General features: G+C 44.9%; 1 protein-coding gene across 1 annotated transcript in view; it reads left to right on the top strand.

The window, feature by feature from the left end:
* LOC122544757 (ras GTPase-activating-like protein IQGAP1) overlaps positions 1-27,603 on the top strand; it is a 59,386-nt gene extending 31,783 nt beyond the window's left edge. The window contains exons 14-25 of the mRNA XM_043684081.1: positions 3,166-3,290; positions 7,368-7,531; positions 7,649-7,739; positions 8,454-8,621; positions 11,377-11,519; positions 12,370-12,540; positions 16,909-16,992; positions 19,761-19,832; positions 22,809-22,878; positions 24,106-24,314; positions 26,138-26,290; positions 27,406-27,603. Of these exons, the coding sequence (XP_043540016.1) occupies positions 3,166-3,290; positions 7,368-7,531; positions 7,649-7,739; positions 8,454-8,621; positions 11,377-11,519; positions 12,370-12,540; positions 16,909-16,992; positions 19,761-19,832; positions 22,809-22,878; positions 24,106-24,314; positions 26,138-26,290; positions 27,406-27,603 (1,648 nt within the window). The remainder of the gene's footprint in view (positions 1-3,165; positions 3,291-7,367; positions 7,532-7,648; positions 7,740-8,453; positions 8,622-11,376; positions 11,520-12,369; positions 12,541-16,908; positions 16,993-19,760; positions 19,833-22,808; positions 22,879-24,105; positions 24,315-26,137; positions 26,291-27,405) is intronic.
* Positions 27,604-27,605: the final 2 nt, after the last annotated feature.

Here is a 27,605-nt window from a genome sequence, read left to right as displayed (position 1 = left end):
TCTGTCTTCTACCTTTGAGCCAGTTCTGTATCCAAATGGCTAGTTCTCCCTGTATTCCGTGAGATCTAACCTTGCTAATCAGTCTCCCATGGGGAACCTTGTCGAACGCCTTACTGAAGTCCATATAGATCACATCTACCGCTCTGCCCTCATCAATCCTCTTTGTTACTACTTCAAAAAACTCAATCAAGTTTGTGAGACATGATTTCCCATGCACAAAGCCATGTTGACCATCCCGAATCAGTCCTTGCCTTTCCAAGTACATGTACATCCTGTCCCTCAGGATTCCCTCCGACAACCTCCCCACTACCAAGGTCAGGCTCACCGGTCTATAGTTCCCTGGCTTGTCTTTACCACCCTTCTTAAACAGTGGCACCACATTTGCCAACCTCCAGTCTTCCAGCACCTCACCTGTGACTATTGATGATACAAATAACTCCGCAAGAGGCCCAGCAATCTCTTTTTCTGGCTTCCCACAGAGTTCTCAGGTTCACTTGATCAGATCCTGGGGATTTATCCACTTTTAACCATTTCAAGACATCCAACACTTCCTCCTCTGTAATCTGGACATTTTGCAAGATGTCACCATCTATTTCTCTACAGTCTATATCTTCCATATCCTTTTCCACAGTGAATACTGATGCAAAATATTCATTTAGTATCTCCCCCATTTTCTGTGACTCCACACAAAGGCCGCCTTGCTGATCTTTGAGGGGCCCTATTCTCTCCCTAGTTACCCTTTTGTCCTTAATGTATTTGTAAAAACCCTTTGGATTCTCCTTTATTTGCCAAAGCTATCTCATGTCCCCGTTTTGCCCACCTGATTTCCCTCTTAAGTATACTCCTACTTCCTTTTATATTCTTCTAAGGATTCACTCGATCTATCCTGTCTATACCTGACATATGCTTCCTCCTTTTTTTTAACCAGATCCTCAATTTCTTTAGTCATCAAGCATTCCCTAAACCTATCAGCCTTCCCTTTCACCCTGACAGGAATATACTTTCTCTGGATTCTTGTTATCTCATTTCTGAAGACTTCCCATTTTCCAGCCGTCCCTTTACCTGCGAACGTCTGCCTCCAATCAGCTTTCAAAAGTTCTTGCTGAATACCATCAAAATTGGCTTTTCTCCAATTTAGAACTTCACCTTTTAGATCTGGTCTATCCTTTTCCATCACTATTTTAAAAACGAATAGAATCATGGTTGCTGGCCCCAAAGTGCTCTCCCACTGACACCTCGGTCACCTGCCCTGCCTTATTTCCCACGAGTAGGTAAAGTTTTGCACCTTCTCTAGAAAGTACATCCACATACTGAATCAGGAAAATTGTCTTGTACGCACTTAACAAATTCCTCTCCATCTAAACCTTTAACACTATGGCAGTCCCAGTCTATGTCTGGAAAGTTAAAATCTCCTGCCATAACCACCCTATTATTCTAACAGATAACTGAGATCTCCTTACAAGTTTGTTTCTCAATTTCCCTCTGACTATTGGGGGGTGTCTATAATACAATCCCAATAAGGTTATCATCCCTTTCTTAATTCTCAGTTCCACTCAAATAACTTCCCTGGATGTATTTCCAGGACTATCCTCCCTCAGCACAGCTGTAATGCTATCCCTTATCAAAAATGCCACTCCCCCTCCTCTCTTGCCTCCCTTTCTATCCCTCCTGTAGCATTTGTATCCTGGAACATTAAGCTGCCAGTCCTACCCATCACTGAGCCATGTTTCCGTAATTGCTATGATATCCCAGTCCTATGTTCCTAACAATGCCCTGAGTTCATCTGCCTTCCCTGTTAGGCCCCTTGCGTTGAAATAAATGCAGTTTAATTTATTAGTCCTACCTTGTCCCTGCCTGCCCTGACTGTTTGACTCACTTCTGTGCTCAGCTGTACCCGTCTCAGATCGATCTCTTTCCTCACTATCTCCCTGGGTCCCAACCCCTCCACCTTAGTAGTTTAAATCCTCCCGAGTAGTTTTAGCAAATTTCCCTGCCAGTATATTAGTCCCCTTCCAATTTAGGTGCAATCCGTCCTTCTTGTACAGGTCACTTCTATCCCAAAAGAGATTCCAATGATCCAAAAAAATGAATCCTTCTCCCACACTCCAGCTCCTCAGCCATGCATTCATCTGCTCTATCCTCGTATTCCTGCCCTCACTAGCTCGTAGCACTGGGATTAATCCAGATATTACTACCCTTGAGGACCTCCTTTTTAAATTTTTGCCTAACTCTCTGTAATCTCCCTTCAGAGTCTCAACCTATCCCCCTCCAATATCGTTGGTTCCAATGTGGACAATGACCTCCTGCTGGCCCCTCTCCCCTGTGAGAACATTCTGCACCCTCTCTGAGACATCCTTGATCCTGGCACCAGGGAAACAACACACCATTCTGCTTTTTCTCTGCTGGCCACAGAAACATCTGTCAGCACCTCTGACTACAGAATCCCCTAACACAATTGATCTCTTGGAAGCCGACGTACCCCTCGTTGCATTACAGCCAGTCTCAATACCAGAGACTTGGCTGTTTGTGATACGTTCCCCTGAGAATCCATCACCCCCTACATTTTCCAAAACAGCATACCTGTTTGAAATGGGTATATCCACAAGACTCCTGCCCTAGGTGCCGACCTCTTCGCATCCAACAGCATTTATGGCAGATATAATCCGCAGTAATCATTAAACTCTTTAAACTCCCACATCTGACAAGAAGTACATATCACTGCAAAGGCCATTTTTGCTCCTTCACAATCTATGGACCCAGAAAATAACACTGTCTTATTCCTCTACAAACTGTCCCAGGTTAAATTAATAGCTATGGCTTATATTTTAAGTTTAATCAAGAGACTTGTCTCCAAAAACATATAATCAAGAAAGAATCCACAATACTCATTACTGCAGCCTTTCTCTTGGACAGACTTAAAACAACAATTAACTTATCTGATTCTGTGCTGTGAACTTCGCCCAACAGTTCCTCCAAGATTAGTTGTGAATTTCACTGTTTTTTAACTTTCCCAGATGCACTCCGATTCTGGATATTGTGACAGTTCGGGGAGGTGAGAGGGAACAAGCATGGTGGACCTTTGTGCAGGGTGTCCTTGCCCGAGTAGGCTCCCTGGATGCGGGCTCATTTTGGATTTGTGATGTTTCAGTGGTGTTTCGTTAACAGGTACTTTGCTGAACTGACTCTGCTCAAGCAACAGGCCCAGAGAAATGGGGTGGTGATGCTGTCCTGGAACGACCTGCAAATGTGTGTGCATGATGTGAATTTAGCTGTGGAAAAGGAGCATGACAGTGAGTACGGACTTCCGTCTTCTGTGCCCTGCCAGTTTGGTTTCTGATAAATGCACTTGGAGAATCGGAGGGGAGAATTAACCTTGAGTGCTTCCCTGGACCCTTCTGAAGGTTTACTTCAATATATGTAATGCAACAGCACAGAAATAGGTTATGCACTCCAAGGGATCTATATTCATTCTATGCTCCAACTGAGCCTCTACCCTTTGCTTTATAAGATCATGTGAATTAGGAGCACGAATAGACCATTCAGCTATTGAGCAGGTCCTGCCATTTGATAAGATTGTGGCTGATCTGTTTTTGTTTTTTGACCTTGTCTTCCCTTTCCTGTCCACAGCCACCAGCCGCCCAATAATCTTTCTTTACTCCTTTGTTGGACAAAAATAATTCAACAATGAATACGCTGTGTCTCTCAGTCTCCACTGCCCTCTTGGGAAGAACAATCTGAACACTAACATGACCTCCCTGTCAGCATAACCTCTATTCCTCATGAGGTTGCCTAGCGTTCTCTTGAAATAGTGCTCCTTTCTGTTATGTTTGTTCACGTGATGTCGGAGTGGCTGGCTGTCCATCCCTAAAAGCCCTTGAATGGGTGGTCATAGAGTCACAGATGTACAGCATGGAAACACCCTTTGTTCCAACTCTTCCATGCCGACCAGATATCCCAACCCAATCTAGTCCCACCTGCCAGCACCCAGCCTAAATCCCTCCAAACCCTTCCTATTCATATACCCATACAAATGCCTTTTAAATGTTGCAATTATACCAGCCTCCAGCACTTCCTCTGGCAGCTCATTCAGTACACACACCACTGTCTGCATGGAAAGATTTGCCCCTTAGGTCTCTTTTATATCTTTCCCCTCTCACCCTAAATCTATGCCCTCTAGTTCTGGACTCTCCTACCCCAGGGAAAAGACTTTGTCCATTCACCCTATCCATGATTTTGTAAACCTGTATAAGGTCACCCCTCAGCCTCCGACGCTCCAAAGAAAACAATCCTAGCCTGTTCAGCCTCTTTGAGCTGTTGCGTTGAACCTTGACACAGGAACACCCAGAGTGCAGTGAAAAGAGGGAGTGCAGAATTTTGACCCAGTGACACTGGAGGAATGTCTAATATATATTTCTGAGTCTGGATTGCGTGCATCTCAGAGGACCTGGCAGGGGGTGTTCCCAAATGCGAGCTGACTTTGTCCACTCTTCAAGTGGCTGCCCCAGAGCTTGCAACTGCACGTGGTCCGCTGGCGACCTTATTCGGTCCGCAAGCTCCAGTCTGGGAAACCCTGCCTCAACCCATTTATTTGCGAATGCCTTCTACAGACGATTTTGATATTCCCGTGATCAAGAGCATGTTAGCCCTGTTACCTTTGAAAGACAAAACATTGCAGATTCTGGCAATCTGCAACAAAAGCACAGAATACTGGAGAAACTCAGCAGGTCTGGAAACATCTGTGGAGAGAGAAGCCATTAATGTTTCAAGTCTAGGGTGACTCCTCTTCAAAACTGAAATATGATCGTTTGAAAGGCCTCCCATAAGATGTAGGAGCAAAATTAGGCCATTTGGCCAATTGTGTCTGCTCCACCATTCAATCATGGCTGATATATTTCTCAATCCAGTCTAGGGTGACTCCTCTTCAAAACTGAAATATGATCGTTTGAAAGGCCTCCCATAAGATGTAGGAGCAAAATTAGCCATTTGGCCAATTGTGTCTGATATATATATATATATATATATATATTTCTCAATCCCATTCTCCTGCCTTCTCCTCGTAACCCTTGATCCCCTTACTAATCAAGACTCTGTCTTCTATACATTCATTGATTTGGCCTCCACAGCCTTTTGCAGCATTGAGTTTCACAGATTCATCAGTCTCTGGCCAAAGAAATTCCTCCTCATCTCAGTCCCTTCACTGAGGCCATGCCCTTGGTCTTTCCCACTCTGGAAACATCATCTTCTCCACATCCACTCTCTCCAGGCCTTTCAGCACTCTAAGTTTCAGTCAGATCCCCTCTCATCCTTCTAATCTCTACTGAGTACAGACCCAGAATCCTCAACCTCTTACGACGAGCCCTTCAACCCCAGCATTATTCTTGAAAACCGCCTCTCGACTTCCTCTGACTCCAACATATCCTCCCTTAGGTACAAGGCCCAAAACTGCTCGCAATATTTCAAGTGTAGTCTGATCAGCACCTTCTTCAAACTCAGCAGTACATCCCTCCTCTTGTTTTCTTGCCCTCTTTAAATCAGTGCCTTCCTAACTGCCAACTGAACTTTCACATTAACCTTGAGAATCCTGAACTAGCATTCCCAAGTTTGTTTGTGCTTCAATTTCCGAAATGTTTCCCTGTTTAGAAAACAGTTCACCTTTATTCTTCCTCACAAAATGTATAATCTCACATTTTACCATGTTGTATTCTATCTGCCACTTCTTTACTCACTCTCTGTCTCTCCAAGTCCTTCTGCAGCCTCCTCAAGACTACCTGCTCCCTCCTTCCTCATCTGTAAACTTGGCAACAATGCCCTCAGTTCCTTCATACAGATTGTTAATGTATAACCTGAACAGTTGTGAACCCAACACTGATTCCACTAGTCACCAGCTGCCATCCTGAAGAAGACCCGTTTATCCCCACTCTCTGCCTTCTGCCAGTCAACCAATCCTGTCTCCACACCAGTACCTTGCCCCTGATGCATGGCCTCTTATCCTATTGAGCAACCTCTTGTGCAGCACTTTGTCAAAGGCCTTCTGGAAATCCAAATAAATTATGTCCACTGACTCTCCCTTGTCTAACTTACTCATTACTTCCTCCAAACAATTCTAACAGATTTGCCAGGCATGACCTCCCCTGATGAAGCTGTGCTGGCTCTGCTCTATTTTACAGCATGCTGCAAGTACTCTGCAATCTCATCCTCAATAATGAGCTCTAAACTCTTCCCAAACACTGAGTTCAGGCTAACCGATTCTAACTTCTGCTTCCCTCCCTTCTTATGAATTAAGCCATTTCCCAGTCCTCTGGGACCCTCCCCTGATTCCAATGATTCCTGAAAGAGCCACGCATGACCTCCCCTGATGAAGCTGTGCTGGCTCTGCTCTATTTTACAGCATTCTGCAAGTACTCTGCAATCTCATCCTCAATAATGAGCTCTAAACTCTTCCCGAAGACTGAACTCAAGCTAACCGATTCTAACTTCTGCTTCCCTCCCTTCTTATGAATTAAACCATTTCCCAGTCCTCTGGGACCCTCCCCTGATTCCAATGATTCCTGAAAGAACCACCAATGCCTCCTCAATTTCCTTTTCTATCCTCTTCTGGGTGAGTATCCACCTTTGGACCTTTCAGCTTCTCTCGCACCTTATGCTTAGTGATGGCCACTACACTCACCTCTGCCCCTGACTCTCTTGAAGTTGTGGTGTGCTGCTGGTGTCTTCCACCCTGAATTCTAGTGCAAAGTATCTTATTTCCTTTGCCATTTCTTTGCTCCCTATTACTACTACTCATTTTCCAGTGGACCAATATCCACTCTTGCCTCTCTCTACCTTTTATCTATCTTAAAAAAAAACTCTTTTATGTTACTAGCTAGATTAACCTTACTTATCAACTTCTCAACCCTCGTTGCTTTTTTTTTAGTTGTCATCTGCTGGTTTTTAAAGGCTTCCCAATAATCTTACTCCTATTGTATGCTTTTTCTTTTGCTTTTATGCTGTCCTTGACTTTCAGTTGCCTCATTGTCTCCTTAGTATGTTTTTTTTGTCCTTGGGATGAATTGTGCCTCCTGAATTACACCCCCAGAAACTCCTGCCATTGCTGCTCCACTGTCTTCCCTGCTCGGCTCCCCTTCCAATTAACTCTGGTCAGCTCCTCCCTCATGTCTTTGTTCTCTTTACTCAATTGTCATTTTGTTGCATCTGATTCCAAGCTACTCCCTCCCAAACCTGCAGGGTGAATTCTACCTTGTTATGGCCACTGCCCCAGGGGTTGTTTTTCACCTTGAGCTCCCTCATTAAGTTTGCTTCTCAGCATGTGACCATATCCACAATTGCCTGTTCTTAGGCTGCGTGAATTCCATCTGTGGTTTCTGCAGAAATCGTTGCGATTGGTTTGATAAATGAAGCACTGGACCGGAACGATCCCGAGAGGACCATAGCGGCGCTCCTAATGCCATCTGCTGGACTAGCCGACTTGGACTTCCCGGCTGCCAAGCGCTACCACGATGTGCTGGCCGCGGCAAAGCGGCAAAAGGCCAAGGTACGAGGCAGCCCCATTATAAATCCCGTTTTCCGTCTCCTCGAGGATCGGTTGCCTGTGGAGGTTTTAACGACTCCTTTTTTCAAAGAGAAAAAAAAATCCTTTTCGCATCCTCAGGACAATCGGGACGAGACAGCGGTGCTCTGGATCGAGGAAGTTCAGGATGGGATTCACAAGGCCAACCAGGATGGGCAGGCTGCGAGGAAAAGTTGAGTCATTCCGTTACGGGCCAGGTGGGGTTGGGGGCGTGTTGCGTCCTGTCAGTGTGTTCCAACAGTCATGTCTCAGCAACCTCTGAGTCTAAAAGAGTTGTGTGTTTAACTCCTGACTGGACTAGAGGGTCTGTTTCCATGCTGTATAACTCTGTCCAGGCCTCCACACTGTTGGAGGTGCTGTCTTTCAGGTGAGATGCTAAATCAAGGCCCTGTCTGCCCTTCCAAAAACCACACCTGAATTCTTTTAGGCCCTCTGGAAGAGGAGCATCTTTTGAATGATCTGGGCCAATACTTGTCCACAATAGCTGATATAGATTAGCTGGTGGTTATCACATTGCAGGTGGAAGATTTTCTGTTTCCTGTGTTACAACAGTGAATGCACCTCCAAATATCATTGGCTTTTGAAGTACTTTGCAACATATACGTTTAAAAAGACAGAATGCGAACGCCAGTCTTGTTTCATTGTGGTATTCCCTGTGAATATGCAGTTGTACGCTGTGGCATGGAGGGATCGATGTATCTCCCAGCGTGGTGCTGAACTACTCCATGGGTGGAGAGTGAGAGAGGACGGGCTAGGTAGGATGGGGAGAGAGAAAGAGGAAGACAGTAGCTCGAGAGAGAGAGAGAGAGACACCTATTAATTTAGTTGTAGTTTCAAGTGCCTTCTAACTTCATGTGTTGTTGGTTTCTCTTTGCTTTGTTTTCAGTGTCGCTGGGGGTAGCAGCCATCAATCAGGCAATCAAGGAGGGTGTTGCATCGCAAACACTGCGGGTTCTGCGTTCTCCAAGTGTGGCTTTATGCAGTGTGGTTCCAGAATGTGCCTCCACCTACCAATCTGAGTTGGCCATGTTGATGCAAATTAAAATGGAGATGGGTAAGCCTTTGCCTCAGAGGGATAGAGATGCTGCTCATTATGCTTTAAGAAATAGTATGTCTCTGTTCTCCTCAGGTTTGTAGTCACTTGAATCATGATTTATTGTCACTTGTACTCTACAATGAACAGCACTGTAAAATACAGTGAAAAGCTTCAACTGTCGCCACAATCCGGCACCACCTTGAGTAGCTTCAGAACAAAGAATTTTTAAAACGCTGAAAGTCCATCTTCATCCCACCCTGAGCCCCTGACAAAGAAGGGAGGAAGCAGCTGGTCTGGAGCAGAAGGACCCAGGAACCTGAAGACTGCCTACCTTTCTGGCACCACTGTTTTGGAATTGGACCATTCCAATTCACACCACTGCTCACATCATTGTATTTTCACATACCACATGTGGTAGACAGGCTTGCATGCCATCATGGTGTGACTCTGTAACATACAGGCCAGGAAAACTCCTTGTGAATAATCAACTGGAGCTCCTACTTCCAATCAACAAGCCCTACTAAGGAGTAGGTGTTTGGTGGAAATGGGATGAAGATCCAGCTATGTTGCCCCAAGTGTCAGAAAAAGCTATCAACCCCTACTCTCTTAACTCCTAAATTAGATTCTGAACGCCTTCCTAGAGGGCCAGGCAGTAACATGAGATGACCGGTCACTGGAGTTATTAGCGAAGATCAAATCTCTTTCTATATGAACTTGTGCTTTTCAAGGGTGGTGCAGAACAGAGGCTTGGTTGTTCTTGCTTGCGCACGTTTGAAGGGATGCAAGATAAATTGATAAAGCTGTCATCTTTATTCAGAATGGAATTGCGTACAAAAGCAATGAAGTTGCACCAAACCTTTTGTAATTCTCTGGTTAGGCCCCAGCTGAAGTGTTACATCCAATTATTGGCACCCAAACTCTAGGAAGGTTGCCCAAGTCTAGGGCAGGAATTTGCCAGAACTATTCTCTGGTTAATGAGAGACTTCAGTCATCCCTGCAGCAGAGAAGCTCCAGGTCTTCAAGGTTTCAGTCGAGATAGTCACAAGAAACTATTTCCACTGGCAGAGAGGTCGGTCGGTCAGCAGAGGAGCGCAGATAGTGGAGATTTGGTGAAAGAGCTCTGGTGAAATGAGAATTTGTTAATGTGATGTGTTGTTGTGGTCTGGTAAACACTACTTGAAAGAGCAGTCAAATTGGGCTCAATTTGCAAAGCTGCAGGAATCAAAAAAAGAAAGAAATGAGAACATGGCCCATAGTGCTTGTTGCAATGTATAATCTGGTCATCAGCCTGCACTCCACTTTCCAGACTGTTTCCCATATCTCTCGAGTCCCCACGTGGGATAAAAATCTGTCGATTCCACCCTTAAAGCCACGGAACATTCAAACACTATGGGAGAGAGAGTTCCCTCCTGAGTGAAGAAGTTTCTTCTCATCTCAGTCCAAAATGGCCACCCATTTGTCCTGAGATTGTGATCAGTTCACTCCACAATGTGCACATCATGTTCCCCCGTTGGCTAGACGTGGGGGAAGGTGTACCCTCTCTGTTGATCCTGGCCAGTCCCCTTTGGCATCTTGTCTGCCTCAGTGAGATCACCAGCTCCTAATTCCTTTAGACTCCAGAGGGTATCAACCTGATCGATTCAACCTCTTATCATAGGATAGCCTCTCTCACTCGGGGCCCATCTCCTGAACCTTCTGTATACGGCCTCCAGCACGAGTATATCCCTCCTGAAATCTGGAGAGCAAAACTGCACACACCACTTCAGGAGTGGGATCACCAAAACCTTATGCGAGGCTTCTTTATTTCGGTACTTAACTTTGACCTGTATTAAAAGGGAACTAATCTGTTGCCTTTCTAATTGCTTGCTATGCCTGCGTGCTGACTTTTTGTTTTTTGTGCAAGTTTAACTCTATTCATTCACGGGATGTGGTTATTGTTGCTGGGGCCAGCATTGATTGACCTTGAGTAGGTGGTGGTGAGCCAACAACTTTAACTTGCTGCACTCAGTGCCATTTGGGAGGAAGTGCCAGCAGTTGGACCCAGTGAACTGAAGGAATGGCTGATATATTTCCAAGTCTGGATGCGATGTGATTTGGAGGAAGTATCTGTTGCCCTTGTCCCCTGGGAGGTTGTGGTTGCGCATTTGGGAGGTGCTGCCTAGGGAGTCTTAGTGAATTTATGCAGTACATCTTGTAGATGGTATACACTGCTGTTACTGTACATTGGTGGTGGAAAGAATGAATTTTGAATTTAGATGTGGTATCGATCCTGGATTGTGCAGATATTCCTGAATATTGTTGGAGCTGTACTCATCCAGGCAAGTGGGGAGTATTCCATCATCCTTGTGGCTTTGTCTTGTAAGCCTTTATGGATAGGCTTTGGGAAGTCAGGATGTGAGTTACTTTCTACATGATTCTTAGCTTTTTAACCTGCTCTTGTAGCCATAGTATTCATATGATTGATTCAGTTCAGTTCTAGTAAATGATGGCCTCCCAGGATTTGATTTGAACTAGTATCCCCAGACCCATAATCTGGGCCTCTGGATTACTGGTCCACTGACACTAACTACCACCTAACTATTGTCTCCCCTTTGAAAATCCTAACCAGGCATATCTTTTGAAAGTGCAGGCTGAGGAGAAGTGGGATTAATTTGAGAGTTCTTTCAAAGAGCTGGCCTTAGCATGATGAGTCAAATGGCCTCCTCCTCCTGCAGAGTACGGTACTAATGTTGGATGAGAAAGGCAAGCCATTTTTGATTGTTCCATTCTTTAGGTGATAACCGGAGCAGTTGGGTGAAACACAAGCTGAAGGATGGGTCGCTGTACTATTTCAATTTGGAGACGCTCGAGGGGAGCTGGGAGAGACCCAGGGGATTTGTGCAGAGCTCCACACAGATCAGCAGGGAAGAGATCCAGGTATGGTTTCCCTGTCGCTGTCCTGAGCCACACAGCAGCTTCGGAGGAGCTGACAGACCGTGTAAGTGGACATTGTGTGATTAAACCAGTGGGAACAAACCGCTCAATTATGGAGAAGTGTGAGGGACCATCCACTTTGGATCCAGGCGAGACCAGAATTCTTTCCAAATGGCGAGAAGCCAGGAATGGGGAGGTGTAATCTGAAAAGCTAATGGGATGTTATCCCTTACCTCAGGGGCTGGACGAGAAATGGGAGGAAGTGATGTTCACTATTTGAGTTCAGTTCGCTTAGGAGTAGCTGGGTTCAATTCTCCTGTTTTCCACCCCAACTCCAAGCTCTCCCGCAAAGCTCAAGAAGGGCATATTGGCTTGTAAGGGGGTGCATTGCAGATTCACCAGCACAATCCTGGGCTGGAAGAGTTAAATTCTGAGGTGAGGTCCCACAAACTAGTCTTGCATTACCTCGAATGTAGTAGGCAAAGAGGCATGGGGAATTGTTCAGAATGGGGTGGGGATGGGAGAAATGTTAAAATCCCAAGTTTGATCCAGATTGTTCATGAATGATATCAAACAGCAGTTCCTCACACAGTGGAAATCTGGAACACTTCTGTGTCTCCGTGTCTCTCATTATCAAAATAGATGTTCGCATCTTGCTAGGGAAAGAGTTAAAATCAGCCGGGATATATTTCAAAGGTGGAATAAGCTCAGAGGGTGAATGGCCTACAGGTGCAGAAAGCTGTCTAGGGCTCCTGTTGGTCGTGCTACCAAGAGAAATTGTGTGGGTCAGATATGTTGTAGACACTGCAGACTCTGACAACTGCTACCTTTATTCCCCACCAACCGATTTTAGGCCACGGTAACTGGAGTGACAGCTGTTTATAATCGAGAGAGACTCTGGAAGGCGAACGAGGGAATGATCACAAGGCTTCAGGCCCACATGAAGGGTTATCTCATTCGGAAGGATCTGTGCGCTCGCAAAGACTTTCTCCAAAAACAACTGCCAGCCATCGTAACAGTCCAGGTAGAGTGTTTCTGACCTTTCTTCCCGTATCATCCAGGCCGACTCTCCAGTGCGGTACTGAAGAGATGTCAGGTTGTCAGGGATGCACCTCGCAATTGACCCCGCCCATCCTTGTCTCCATGATCGTAAACATCCTGCCACATCCCTTGAATTCCTGACTGACATTGCCTCCCTCCAGTCGATGCTTTCTTTAAAAAAGAAGTGACATTCCTCTTGTTGCCGTGTGTGGAGTTCTGTTTGTTCATTCATGGTATGTGGGTGTTGATGGCTAGGCTAGCACTTAATACACATCCCTTCTCCCAGAGGGGAGTTAAGAGTCAACCATAATGCTGTGAGTTTGCTGGAGTCGCATGCAGATCAGAGTGGGTAAGGATATCCCAGGCCAATAAGTGATATCAGTGAACCTGGTGGATTTTTCTGACTTGATTTCATGGCCATCATTAAACTGTTTCCATTCAGATTTGTGATGAATTCAATTTCCACCATCTGCTGTGGTAGGGTTTGAACCTGGGCCCCCAGAGCATTCCCCAGAGCTCTGGATTAATTGTCAAGCAATAATACCGTCATTACCTCCCCTTGATACAGGTCTTGCTCTGCATAAATTGGCAACCACTTTTGCTTCCATAATCTGTCCCCGAGTAACACAGTCTGTCCGAGTCATATAACGTTGTCTGAATGCGACACAGCCATTCTGTTAGAGTGTTTGGGGGAGTGGTGTGAATCTGAAATGGTTGTGCTTCGCTGGGGTGATAATATTGACCTTTGTGTTCCTGGTTTGCCCGGGAAAACTCTTGCAATGATTACCCACTGATCCGTAGCGTTACGCCTGGAGATTGGGGTCTGGCTAAGCTGCGACATCCTTGTGTTCGAGCAGTCTGCTGTCACCACCTGGGCTCATGTGTTTAAAGAATGGAGTGCCAGTTGAGTTGCACTCCTAAGAACACAATTTCAGGAAAAAGTGGGGGTAATTTGGACAGGATGGGCAGAAAGAAAGAGACACACACAATACTCCAACACACTTGGCAACTAATGACATCCTTTCGAAGGATGGTCCATGACTTGGAGTGGTACATGCAGCTCAGATTCTCCAGTGTCTACTGCCCTTCAAGGTCATGGCTGTAATCTTGGGCTGTTCTCGCATGAAAAAAGACCGTTCAGCTTTTGTATTTGTGTTGGTTCTTTGGAAGAGCTCTTCAATTGATCTTGTTCTCGTACACTTTTCCCACACCCTGCAATTTTATTTTCCTCTTAAAGCGTTTGTCCAATTCTCTTTTGAACATCACTCTTTTTACTTCTACTAAATTGTTGTAAAGATATCAAAGGCTATGGGCTGGTACCGGGAAAATGTAGAAGATCAGCCAAAATCTGGGAAAGTGGCAAAGCATGGGGCTGAATGGTCTACTCTTCCTCTTGTTTCCTGTGTCCCTGTTTGATTTAGCAACTGTAATTAACGTGTCAGCACAATTTTTAGCAAGTGTTCACTTAACAAACGCTGCTCTGAACTCGTCGTCACTCTGTGAACCCTTTCCGTAGAGGTGCAACCTCCAACAGTGCAGCACTTGCACCTTACAGCTACTGGAGGTCTCGGCATGGAATTTGTTGTGGTGCCTTTGAAGTGGCACTCAAATCCACGTGTCTGAGGTAAGGTGAGCCATGCACCAAGCCACAGCTAGGACCAAGGTAGATGAAGGTAGAGTTGATGGACTTTGGTTTGAATCCAGCACCAAGTGTTGGGTTTGCCAACCAATCCATTATACGTACCAGGAGTTATCACCAAATTGAACCTGTTCTTCTCAGAGGTTATTTGACTGTTCAGTTTGATCTTCTGAAGACCTTAGTGACTTTCTTTGGCTCGCCTGTGATCAAATCCAGGAAGGCCTTTTATTCCACACCCCATTTATTGCAAATCCTTTGCTACCTCTCTTTACCCATTTCTTAATCCACTGCAGTTTGTGTATGAAGGTGTTACCAGATACTGTTAGGTAGACACTTCTAGGATTTTTGACCCAGGACAGTGAAGCAATGGCCGATAATAGTTCCAGGTCAGCACTGAGAGGCTTGGTAACGTCCTACATGTGGTGAGGTTCTCCTGCATCTGCTGTCCTTGTCCCTCTGGTAGAAGATACGATTTTAGAAGAGGCTGTCAAAGGAGTGTAGATGAGTTACCACCGTACGTTCTCCAAATGGTACACACTGCTGCTAGAGAGCATTGGTGATATTGGGAGTGAATGTTTAAGGTGGTAGGTGGAATGGCAAACAATCGGGGGATGCTTTATTCTGGGTGATGTTGATTCTCTTGTTAGAGTTGGCCATCCAGGCACATGGAAAGAGTTCCGTCACACTCCTGACTCGTGCCTTGCAAGTGGTGTAGGAGTTTGGGGGGCAGACATACGCTGTAGAAGTCCCAGCCTCCTTTAATAAGCTGCAGTTTTTAGGAGGTGGATCCAGTAGCGATATCTGGTCAAAGGTATCTCTCCCACTCGCCTCAGGTTATTGACAACTGGCATTTGGAGATGCTATTAAATCTCATGGGAGGTGGTTTTACACTCATTGTGGCATGACTCTTGCCTCTTATCAATTCAACCCTGAATGTTGTTCAGGCTCTTGCTCTACGCAGATATGGACCATGAAGAATTAGCAGTGGAACTGGGCACTGTAATCATCAGTGAACCTCCCCATTTTCCTCTATCCCCACTATGAACAATTGGGGCAGTTTTGTCCAAGGAGGTTGTGGAAGGATTTGATAGGGTCTTTTCTCTCTAAATGGATGGGAAAGAAAATAGACAGAATACAGGGATTCAGATTATCTCGAATGGCTGAGAGGATGTAGGTATAGGATTAAATCCAAGCTATCTAGATCAGAGGCCCGGAGACATTGGTGGTGGAATTTAAATTCAATTAATAAATCTGGAATATGGGGCCATGAAATTAATTGATGTTTTTAGAAAAAAAAACAGTGTTGAGTTCATTAACGGGAAAAGAGATCACTGTCCTTGCGCTGTCTGACTGATGTGTGACTCCACTGACCTCAGTAATACGGCTAACTCTTAGCTGGCCTCCCTATGACCATAAGATATAGGAGCAGAATTGGGTCATTTGGCCCATCTAGTCTTCTCCTCGATTCAATCTTGGCTGATATGGTGCTGGAAAAGCACAGCAGATCAGGCAGCATCCGAGGGGCAGGAGAACCGAAACGTCGATCCTCCTGCTCCTCGGATGCTGCCTGACCTGCTGTGCTTTTCCAGCACTACACTCTCGACTCTGATCTCCAGCATCTGCAGTCCTCACTTAGTCTGCCTGATATGTTTCTCAACCCCATGACTTCTTCCCAAGGACCTATCTTTCTCTCCCTTAAATACACTCGATGATGTGGCCTCCACAACCTTCTGTGGCAGTGTGTTCCACAGATTCGTCTGCCTCTGGTTGAAGAAATTCCTCCTCTCCTCCGTTCTCAAGACTTGTCCCTTCGTTCTGAGGCTGTGCCATCAGCTATTAGCCTATCCTACGAGAGGGAACATCATCTCTACGTCCACTCTATGGCGAGCCAGTCAGTTCAAGATATTTTTCGAGATGGGCAATGAATGCTGGTGTTGCCAGCAAAGCCCACATCCCATGAAAAAATAAAGAAAGGATAAAAGAACAGGTTAGTTGGGTGCCTTTAAAAAACAAAGGGATGGCATCAAGGAGGATAAGCGTGGAGCAGATGGATCAAATGACCTGATTTTTAAAAATTTTATTCATTCACATCATCTGTATCACTGGCTAGTCCAGCATTTATTGTCCTTTGGAGGGTGGTGGTTAGCTGCAACCAGCACGTGGTCCTAATGTAACTTTGGAGTGTTTCTGTGTAAAAGATTAATCGAGTCCAGCTGGGTAAGATTTGCGGGTGCACCCAGTGAAAGCAGAATCAATAATAACCTTGAAAAGGAAATCAATCAATACCTAAACAGAGGAGCAATCTGCAATTCTGCCAGAAATGGGAATAATCACATAGCTCTTCTGAATAGTAAGCCTTAAGTGTGGAATGACTCCTTCTGAGTAATATCATCCAATGAGCAAGCAGCAAAGGTAGTTATGGCTTTTTGAATCAAAAGACGAGACCATTCTTGAAATTATCAATGGGTCCCTTAAGACACAATTCTGCTGCAACATCTGTGCATCATTGTGCCAACATGCTCTGATAACTCGTGGGGAATAAACAGTCTCTTGCCAGTGTCACTCGCATCCAAAGAAAAATTATTTTTCAACATTAGTTTTCTTCCTGCTAAATTTTAAGATTCCAGAATTAAATCCTAAAAGTTATCCTCTTGTTTGTGGTGGCTGGTAACTGGTGGAGGGAATAGCATTCAGCTGTGTTTTATGTTTCAGTCGCACTGGAGAGGTTACAGACAGCGGAGAGATTACCAGAAGAGACTTCATCACTTTCGAGACAACACAGATGCTGTAATTAAGGTACAGACCACTTAGCTCTGGCCTTGTGTCATGTAATGTTAATTATAATGAAGGAAGACTGGTCTAAATAGCATGATAAATATTTAAAGATCCTTCAGTGGCTGGTTGGAGTTTTGCTTCAGTTGAGCCCACAGACTGGGTTTGGAGCCAATTGTTTTTTCTTTTCAGTCTCTGCATCCTGTGTTTGGGGCAGTGCAAAAATGGAACGGGGAGATCTCATTCTGTTGCTGGCTGTCCAGTGAATCTACCCACCCCTAAACCCCATCTCCCAGAAAGTTCACAGGGCAGAAGGTCATCAAGGGGGAAGAGCTCCCCAATGTGGAATAGTCCATTGACATTGGTTGCGATGATACTAAGCTTTAAGAGGTACATTTTTTTTTGAAGATTGGTTATAAGACAGGTGAGAGCTGTCTATAGAGGAACCTCTATTATCTGGACGAGATTGGCCGGACACTCTTTCGTTTGGTTAATTGATTATTCAGATAATCGATTTTTCCTTAAACAAGGGAAGCGGTAGTGATCGAACGCTGTGCTCAACCGGAGAATTTGTTTAAATGTATAATTTTAATGGGTCTGTTATTTAAACAAACTAATCTTTAAGGGTGGGGGGCACAAGTAAACCGCTTAAAACTTAATTTTCTTCAGAGTAACCTGAGAATGGTGAGTCTGTGCCATCCAGGTGCTTATGAAACGGTTCAACCCCAGCTGCACGATAAGAGCGTCATGAGGCATTAACCAGCCTGCGAAATGACTGTTTCAAATTGTGCTTTTATGTAAATGAGCTAAGATGTGTTTCATTATTGAATCACTTGATGAAGCTTCATTTTTAAAGGAATTGCCTTAGCAAAGCAATGCAAAACCTTAATGTGAGCTCACTGAGCATCCTCTGTATTTTAAACAGATTTTTAAAATTCACTTGTGGGATGTGGATGTCACTGGTGGGCCAGCATTTATTGCCCATCCATAGTTGCCCTTGAAGGTGAGCTGCCGCCTTGAACTACTGCAGTCCACCTACTGTAGGCTGACCCACAATGCCCTGAGGGAGGCAATTCCAGGATTTTGGCCCAGTGACAATGAAGGAATGGTGATATATTTCCAAGTCAGGATGTTGGGTGGCTTAGCTGGGAATCTTGCAGGGGTTGGTGTTCCCATGCTCTTGTCCTTCTAGTTGGAAGTGGAACCTCTTTTTCCTAAAATAAAAACGTGGCAAATTGAAAGATCAGTGTAAAGAAACTCAGTAGTTGACATGTAGTATAGAGAGTGAGATAAATCAGGATGTAGTACTGATATGGTGACATTAAATTCCGATCTCTAAGAGAAATCTGAGGGATTTGGTGATCTGGGGAGAAAATGAGAGGCAGAGTTGGAGATGGGGCCAGTGAGATTTGATTTGAAGTGGAACCTAAGCAGTAGTAGGAAGGTACCTTGTAAAGCACTTCACAGATAAACAACTTGTGCGACAAACACCCTTTAACGAGACGTGATGGTGGTTCAGCCTGTTTTCCAGAGTGGAGAATGGGGAATGGAGGGAGAGTGGAGGTGAGGTTGCAGAGAGACCATGTTCTCGCCGAAAGGCAGAGCGGTCTCGAGGGACTGGCTGACCCACTCCAGCTCCGGTTTCTGGCATTTGTAACATTGCCTGCGCCAGTATTGAAATATCCGATCCTGTGGGAACTTGACAATGTGGATGTTTGGACGATGTTCTCTCCCCTTGTGGGTGTGACTGGAACAAAGGGGCACAGATTAAAAATGAGGGGTGTCCCATATTGACACAGATGAAGTGGAATCTCTTTTCCAGAGTATCATGAGTCTTTGGAACTCTTTCACAGAGCGGGCTAGAGGTGAGGAGAGACCATATTTTAAAGCAGAAGGAGAGAGATCCTTGATTAACAAGGGATCCAGAAGGTCAGAGGATGGGTAGGATGTGGAGTTGAGGCCGTAATTAGATGAGCCATGATTATTAGATTTGGGAGCCGGCTTGAGGGGGTGAATGACTGCCCCCCCCCCCCCCTCAATGTTCCATGTAAGCTGCACAGCTGCTCCAATGTTCCCTGCATGGTGATTGGCATTGTGAGCCAGAAAGAAATTTGGAGGGAATGCTGTGCTTGACATGTTCCTGGAGCTTGTGTTCAGTAAAGCACCTTTGTGACTTGTTGCTGAGGGGCTGAGCACCCACCTTGACGTGGTTCAAAAGAGTTAAGGGAAACCTGGGAGAGCTTTTTGCATTTCGAATAATTTGTTGCTGACTTCCCTAAGCCCTATCTTAACATCAAATTCCTGTGTGCTGAACAATGTGGAAAGTACCAAAGTCCTTTTGGAGGCTTGGTTATTTCCAATTCATTTTCTGGTCAATGGTAACCTCCAGGATGTTGCTAGTAGTGATTCAATGATAGTCATGCCAGTAATTGTGAAAAAGGGTGATGGGTGGATTCACTACTGTGTTAGAGATCGTTGTTGCTTGGCAGTTGTGTGGGTGCATTTTACTTGTCAGTCCAAACCTGGATGGTATGCAGGTCTTGCTGCATCTGGATTGAGACTTCTTCAGTATCTTAGGAGTTGCGAATGGTGCTAAGTATTGTGCTGTCATTAACGAAAATCCCCATTTCTGCCCTCCTGATGGAAGGAGTCAGTGATGAAATAGCTGAAGAAGTTGGACCGAGGATACCATCCTGAAGAGCTGTTACTCCTGAACGTTGCTCACCTAGTCAGTTGAGTCAAGTTTGTTAGATTTCTTTTTTTAACTATTGTCTTTAATGTTTTTTTTCTAGATTCAGTCCTGGGTGAGGATGTGGCAGGCAAAGAGGAGATATAGGGCAAGGCTGCAGCACTTCAAGAACAATGTAAGCTTGAGTGAATAAATAATCTACCAGTCAGCAAATTCTCTGCTTAAAGGACTGAACAGGTTTGAAATTGGATGGAGGTACTGGGAGAGATATCAAATGTTGCAAAACCTGGCCACAGCTGCTTAATTCAAGGTTCGAAGCACCCTGTCTGGTTTGTGCATAAGTGCAGCCTTCCAGTGACCACAAACTGTGGGAAAACCACCTCCTCTTTCAAAGAAGAACAAAGAAGACTTACAGCCCAGGAACAGGCCCTGCGGCCCTCCAAGCCTGATCTGATCCAAATCCACTGTCTAAACCTATTGCCCAATTCCTAAGCATCTGTATCCCTTTGCTCCCCACCGACTCATGCATCTGTCCAGACACATCTTAAATGAATCTCCTGCGCCTGCCTCTACTACCTCTGCTGGCAACGCATTCCAGGCACCTACCACCCTCTGTGTAAAGTACTTGCCACGTGTATCCCCCTTAAACTTTTCACCGCTCACCTTGAATGCATGACCTCTCGTTATTGAATCCTTCACCCTGGGGAAAAAGCTTATCTCTATCTAACCCGTCTATACTCTTCATGATTTTGTTGACCTCACTCAGGTTCCCCCCCTTAATCTCCTCCTTTTTTCTAATGAAAACAATCCTAACTACTCAACCTCTCTTCATAGCTCTTCATATCAGGCAACATCCACATAAACCTTCTCTGCACCCTCTCCAAAATGTCCACATCCTTTTAGTAATGTGGCAACCAGAACTGTACACAGTATTCTAAATGCAGCCAAACCAATGTCTTGTACAATTTTAACATAACTTGCCAGCTCTTATACTCCAGTACCCTGTCTGAAGGCAAGCATACCATTTGTCTTCTTGACCACTCTATCCACCTGTACAGCAACCTTCAGGGTACAATGGAACCTGAGCTCCCAGATCTCTCTGCTCATCAACTTTTCCCAAGGCTCTTCTGTTTACTGTATAATTCGCTCTAGAATTAGTCTTCCCAAAATGCATCACCTCACATTTGTCTGGATTGAACTTATCTGCCACTTCTCTGCTCAACTCTCCAGTCTATCTATATTCTCCTGTATGCTTTGACAGTCCCCTATGCTTTCTGCTACTCCACCAACCTTCGCGTCATCTCAACAGTGCCCTCTTCCAGATCATTTATGTATATCACAAACAACAGTGGCCCCAGCACTGATCCCTGTGGAACACCACTGGTCACCTTTGTCCATTTCGAGAAACTCCCTTCTACTACTACTGTCTCCTGTTGCTCAACCAGTTCTTTCTCCACCTGGTAGAACACCCTGCACACCATGTAACTTCACTTTCTCCATTAGTCTACCATGGGGAACCTTATCAAACGCCTTACTAAAGTCCATGTATATGACAACAACAGTCTTTCCTTCATCTAACAACTTGGTCACTTCCTCGAAGAACTCTATGTTGGTAAGGCACGATCTCTCCCGCACAAAACCCTGTTGCCTAAAACTGATAAGCCCATTCTTTTCCAAATATAAATGGATTTTATCCCTCAGTCCCTTCTCCAGCAACCTTCCCACCACTGGCGTCAGGCTCATTGGTCTGTAGGTTGCCTGGAATATCCCTACAACCCTTCTTGTATGCGGGGACAACATGAGCAACCCTCCAATCCTCTAGCACCTCTCCTGTGTTTAAGGATGCTGCAAAGATAACTGTCAGGGCCCCAGCTACTTCCTCTCTCGCCTAACTACTTTTCAGCCTTCTGGATTCTGCAATAATTATTATATATTGTATTTGGTCCTTCAAGCCTGCTCCACCATTCAATATGGTCATAACTGATCTGGCTGTGATCTCATCTCCATTGTCCCATTTGTAGCCTTAAATCCGTTGTCTATCAAAATCTATCTAACTCCCACTTTGGATAAGTTTGAATGCACTATCTTTTTGAGAAGAGAATTATGCATTCTGATGACCCTCTGAGAAAAAAGTAATTTTCCTTAACTTTGTCTTATTCTTAAAACATGTCCACTAGTTTTGGTCTTCCCCACAACCAAAGTCGTCCAGGTCTCCACCCAATCCAGTCCCTCGCCATCTTAACGTTTCTTTCACCTTGCCTGTCTCTCATTTCCTGTATGTTCGAGTTATGGCTTTGTAGGCTCCTCCGTTGTAGCCTTCTCCAGGTACATCTTTTGTTTCTTTGCTCACTGCACTCTCTTTAGCCTTACATTATGAACTTTTTTTTTGGTGTTTAACCTTTCCCATCTTGCTCCCCTCCCCCCGCCCCATTCCACATCTTTCACTCATTCGGAGTACCCCATCCTGCAGGAAGTCCTCCAGACCTAAAATGTTGGCTCCTTTTTTTTTTTCTTTCTCCATCGGCACTGCAGAGTGTTTCCCAATTCTCCACGTTTTTGTTTTTTTTGGTTCAGATTTTCTGCATTTTGTTTTTGTGTGGGTGCGTGGCGTTTGTACACAGGGCTTATCACCTTGGAGTGACAGCATTTTAGACAGAAAGACCAACCCTCGGTTCGTGATGTTTAAAAGGATGGGCTCCTCCTCATTGTCTCCAAAGTAGAAGTATTATGTCCTTGATACTCCGACTGCCCAGTACAGCTTAATTGCCCTGTTCCTGAGTTCCTGACACTATATTTCAAATGATATTGTTGCTGTTAATTGGTGACCAGAGCCCATGGGGTGAAGCTGTGCCCACTAAATGTAGGGGCTCTCGTTTATCAGTTCCTACTCTTTTAAATGGGAAGCAAATAGAAAGAGAAGTCGCCTTGACACCATCTACATCAAACATTTCCAGGACAGGATAGCATGAGATTACATGCAGAGTAAAGCTCCTTCTATCCTTTTTGACAGGAAATGATTGGAAAGTAAAGTCATCATTTACTTCATCAGTTCCTGATCACACAGGTTTGGTAACAGATGCCCACTCGACTGAAATCCTGGTACTGTGCTTCCTTGGACTCTCTAAAGACCAATGTTTACTCATTTCTGCAGATTGCTTCGGTGGTGAAGATCCAGGCGTTTGTCAGAGCCAACAAAGCCAGAGGAGACTACAGGCTCCTAGGTAAGGGGTTTGAAGCACTGAATCATTTGAGGTATCTTTGAGACCTGCAGCACCTATCCTTTTCTGTAATCATTGCCAGCTGGCAACCCGCTTGTTGCGAAGGCTCCGAGATGCAATGCAGGCTCTTCTGTATCCATCTTGGTCCAATTCCTCCAAGGGCTCTAGTGGTCTTCAGCGCTGCACCAAAGACGTTGCCTGTTTTTTGTCAGGCTTGCAGGAGCTTTTGCATTCACTCAGATTGGGAGAAAGTGAGGACTGCAGATGCTGGAGATCAGAGTGGAAAAATGTGTTGCTGGAAAAGCACAGCAGGTCAGGCAGCATCAAAGGAGCAGGAGAATCGACGTTTCGGACATAAGCCCTTCTTCAGGAAAATGAAGAAGGGCTTATGCCCGAAACATCGGTTCTCCTGCTCCTTTGATGCTTCATTCACTCTGGTTAGAGTTGGTCAATCAGCACCACTCACTGATCGAACTCACTGATCGAACTCACTGATCGAACTCACTGATCGAACTCACTGATCGAACTCACTGATCGAACTCACTGATCGAACTCGTCACTCTAATGGACCACTGAGGGTGTGCAGCCTTTCAGGTGAAGCTGTAAACCAATGCCCTGTCCTTCTTTGTCCTGAGAGGTTGCAATAGAGGTACCATAATGATATTTTAAAAATATCTTTCACTGGATGTGGATCATCATTTGTTGCCCATCCCCAGTTCCTCTTCATCTGCGCCGATTACTGTGCAGTTTCTGAGGGCAGTTGGGAATCCACCATGTTGCTGTGTGCCTGGAGGAGGGAGATTTTATGAGAAGAGCAGGGCTGGGGAAGATGGGCTTTATCTGCTGGGAAGTATTTAAATTGTGGATTTTTTTTTTTCAAAAATCTACTTTTGCACAGGCTTTTTTTTTTTATTCCCCCAGCATTAATCGGGCCCTTCATTAGAAAAGCTGCCTCAGAGCTCATGACCCTTCAGTTGTAACTCACAGTTTAGGGAGTCCTGCATTAAATGGTGCAAATTAGCAAATGCTGACCATGATAAAGACCTGTTATTCAGTTCCAATAATATTGACGGAGCTGAATATCAGGCAGAGTGCATGTCATGCATTGATGCAACACGACCCAAGTGGTGTCGTGGCTAGGTCCCAATTTCACCTCTGTGTCTGCAGCTTTAGTTCCATGGGCTAGTGGAGAAAATTTTGTTTCTCAAAAAAAAACCTTGTATTCCTCAGTCCATGCCCAGAACCCTCCGCTGAGCGTGGTTCGGAAGTTTGCCCATCTCCTGGAACACAGCGACCACGACTTCCGTGAGGAGTGGGAACTGATGCGACTGCGTGAGGAAGTGGTGCAGCACATCCGTTCCAATCAACGCCTGGAGCAGGACCTCAACATCATGGACATAAAAATAGGGCTGCTGGTGAAGAACAGGATCACCCTGCAGGTGAGAGGTTGTCCCAGCCCTTTAAGCAAGGGAACCGTCTGGTTCAATTCCTCTTTCGGCAGGATTGTGCATTTTATCGTGCATGGGAGATTTCAAAAAGGTGGTTTAGCTTGTGTAATTGAGAATGTACTGCAGAGAAGCAGGCCATTCGGCCTCTGGTCTTTGTGCTCCTCACATATCCTTATTATTATTTCTTAACCCCCACCCCCCCAACCCTGGGTCACACTATCCTTCTTTTCCTTCCTTGTTCTTGCATCTATCCAAGTTGCCCCTTCTGTGTTTCTCTCCTATTTGCCTCAAGCATTCTTTGTGGGTGCAATTCCGCACACTCCCTGCTCTTACGGTTGAAAACATCTCTCTTGGTTTCTCATTTTAGGCTTATTTGTGACCATCTTGTGTTTACAGCACCTACATTTGATCTTTACTGCCTACCCTTTCTTAACGGCACTGAGGGTCTTCCTACAACCACCAGCTCTACAGTGGTTCACAAAAGCAGTTCACCACCTGCCTTCTCCAGGGCACTTGGGGATTGGCAGTAAACGCCAACAACTTGAAAACAATTTACAAAAAAATTAGGAATGAATCTGCAACCTCGCCACTTTGACTCTGTCAAACTTTGTCATGGTTTTTTTTAACCTCTATCTCATCACATCTCAGCCTTCCCTTCCTAGAGAAGCCTTCCTCAGTTCCTTTGGCACTTTGTTGACAATCGTAATTTCTCAGTTCTGGTATTATAACGTCTTGGCTCTGGTATCATCCTTGTACATTTCCTTTTGTGCTTTCTTTAATGTCTCCTTGGTCTTGTTTAAAGTGTGGAGACCAGAACTCTGTGCATTGACCCCCAAGTGTGGTGCAAATTCTAGGAAGGACAGAAACCAAAGCATGGCTGTCTTTTGTAGATGGTTCAATTCTAAATCATTCTGTGTCTCAGACTGTTATCATAGTTGATCGCTTGCTCCCTGTACCTCAGAAGTTTTTAGTCGCCCAAGAAGGGGGGTTCCTTTATTTCTTGCTGGTGGTACAATATGTCATTTCTACTTAGCACTTTGCCATTGATATAATTTCTCGCATGTATTGACTGTCTCATGAATGTCACTGTCCATAACAGGGTACAACTTCAATGATGATGCCACCCATACCCATTCTGACTGGTATGGAAATAGACCCTTTTAGTGGTTACTTCCGAACACCCACCCTTTATTTGTTTAGAATGGATTAATTCTTCCATAGAACAGCATAGATAAACGCTGACTTCAGGGCCATGATTTCTGCAAGGTTTGTGAAGGTTTGTAGCTCAGATTGAGGTTTAGGGTGTAGGTTTGCTCGCTGAGCTGTAGGTTTGATATCCAGACGTTTCATTACCTGGCTAGGTGAGGTCACTTGGAGGTCGCCACTGATGTTACTTGGCCAGGTAATGAAACGTCTGGATATCAAACCTACAGCTCAGTGAGCAAACCTACACCCTAAAGCCATGATTTCTGAGTGATAGTTGGTGTCTAACTCTGAGTCATCATGCTTGACTGGGGCCCTGAACCCTGGACCTCTTTTTTTCCCCCCCTCCCCTGCCCATCTACACTGTTGCAGTTGCTCGCGATTGGAGCAGTGTTGCTGGACAAAGAATAGATGGCAGTGGGCTGACATGCCTGGTAAATCATGGACAAAATTACTTCTTTTGAGCCAAAGATTTTATTGCAGTTGACGATTTAGTCATCGTGCTGACCTGTGAGTAAAGCATGACTTCACTGAGCCAGTGCCAAAGCTTTATGGGGCATGGGGATGTATCTCCAAGACAACCTGGGACACTGTTGCTTTCAATTTTGTAGGAAGTGGTTTCCCACTGCAAGAAACTTACTAAGAAGAACAAGGGTCAGCTAGAAGACTTGATGGTGATCGACAAGCAAAAGGGGTTGAAAGCTCTCAGCAGACAGAAGCGGGAGAAACTGGAGGCATATCAACATCTCTTCTACCTCCTGCAGGTAACCGTGGTTTCGCAGCGACAATGTCTCCTCCTGTCACCCCACTTGATTTTCCCTCGCCATCTGTTATTTGGCTGAAGGGGTAGATTCCCCGGCCTTCCGATGGAGTGAGGGAGATTGTAGCAGTGCTTGCCTGATCTCGAGGGGACTGGAGCACAGTGTGGGGAGGGTGGGAAGACTTGTTTTGCTGCTGTTTTTTGTTTTAGTCACCTTGTGGAGTGGGTACAGCCACTGTTGAGCAAGCGAAGACACAGAGCAGGTCAGCTGCGATCTAATTGAAATGAAGGAACAGGTATAAGAAGGCTGAATGGCCTTCTCTTGTTTGTTTGGTGTTTAGTTTCCACCCCTCCCTTTGCCCTGTTATCTCCCCACAGCATCAAAATGGATAAATTGTCCAGAGGGAGCCTCGTCCCATTTTCTGAAGTACACCAGAGGGGACTCTTCTGTTAAGCTGCCAGGGTGTCCTGTTGTCAAAACCATCATTCAATCCCTTCTATTGCTTGCTTCAGACATATTCCTCTGTGAAGTATTTTATTGATAATTTGAAAGTTGAAAACTATATTTGAGCTGGAAAAAGGAAAGTGATAAAAGAAATATCCAATACAATTTGGACACATTCACAGTTAATTATTGTCAAAGGGTTAAATCCAAGGGAAGACTGATTGATTTGTTTTTTCATATTCCTTTAATTCATTCAGGGGGTGTGGGCACCACTAGCTAGGTCTGCATTTGTTCCCCATCTCTAATTGCCCAGATTATCCAGTTGAGAGTCAACCACACTGCTGTGGGTGTGGAATAGGTCCAGTCAACCGAAGGATGACTTCCTTCTCTGAGGGGCGTTCATGATCCAGATGGGTTTCTACAACATTTGACAATGATTTTATAGTCATTTGATTCTAGGTTTTTATTGAATTCATTGAACCCAAGAATCTGGAACATTTAGTTTGGTGTTCTGGATTTCTAGTCCAGTGATGTTATCATAAGCTGTCTTGGTCCAGATTGTAATTTTGTGATCCATTTTTGTTTTGTGGTGTTTGGGACTAGCTGGTGATGTCCGTTCTTATTGGATTAAAAGCTCATTGACTTTCGATCTGCGCCTGTTTCTCTTGTGCTAGACAAAGCCGGTGTACTTGGCCAAACTGATTTTCCAGATGCCCCAGAACAGATCAACCAAGTTCATAGATTCCGTCATATTCTCACTCTACAACTACGCAGCCAACCAGAGAGAAGACTACCTGCTCTTACGTCTGTTCACCACTGCTCTTCAAGAGGAAATTAAGTATGTGATCATGGTGATGGGAAAGATTAAATAGTA

The sequence above is a fragment of the Chiloscyllium plagiosum genome, chromosome 51 (assembly GCF_004010195.1).
Source record: "Chiloscyllium plagiosum isolate BGI_BamShark_2017 chromosome 51, ASM401019v2, whole genome shotgun sequence".
In the NCBI taxonomy this organism is placed as follows: domain Eukaryota; kingdom Metazoa; phylum Chordata; class Chondrichthyes; order Orectolobiformes; family Hemiscylliidae; genus Chiloscyllium; species Chiloscyllium plagiosum.
The sequence above is the reverse complement of the archived record's forward strand: the minus strand, read 5'-3'. Positions and strand labels throughout refer to the sequence as shown.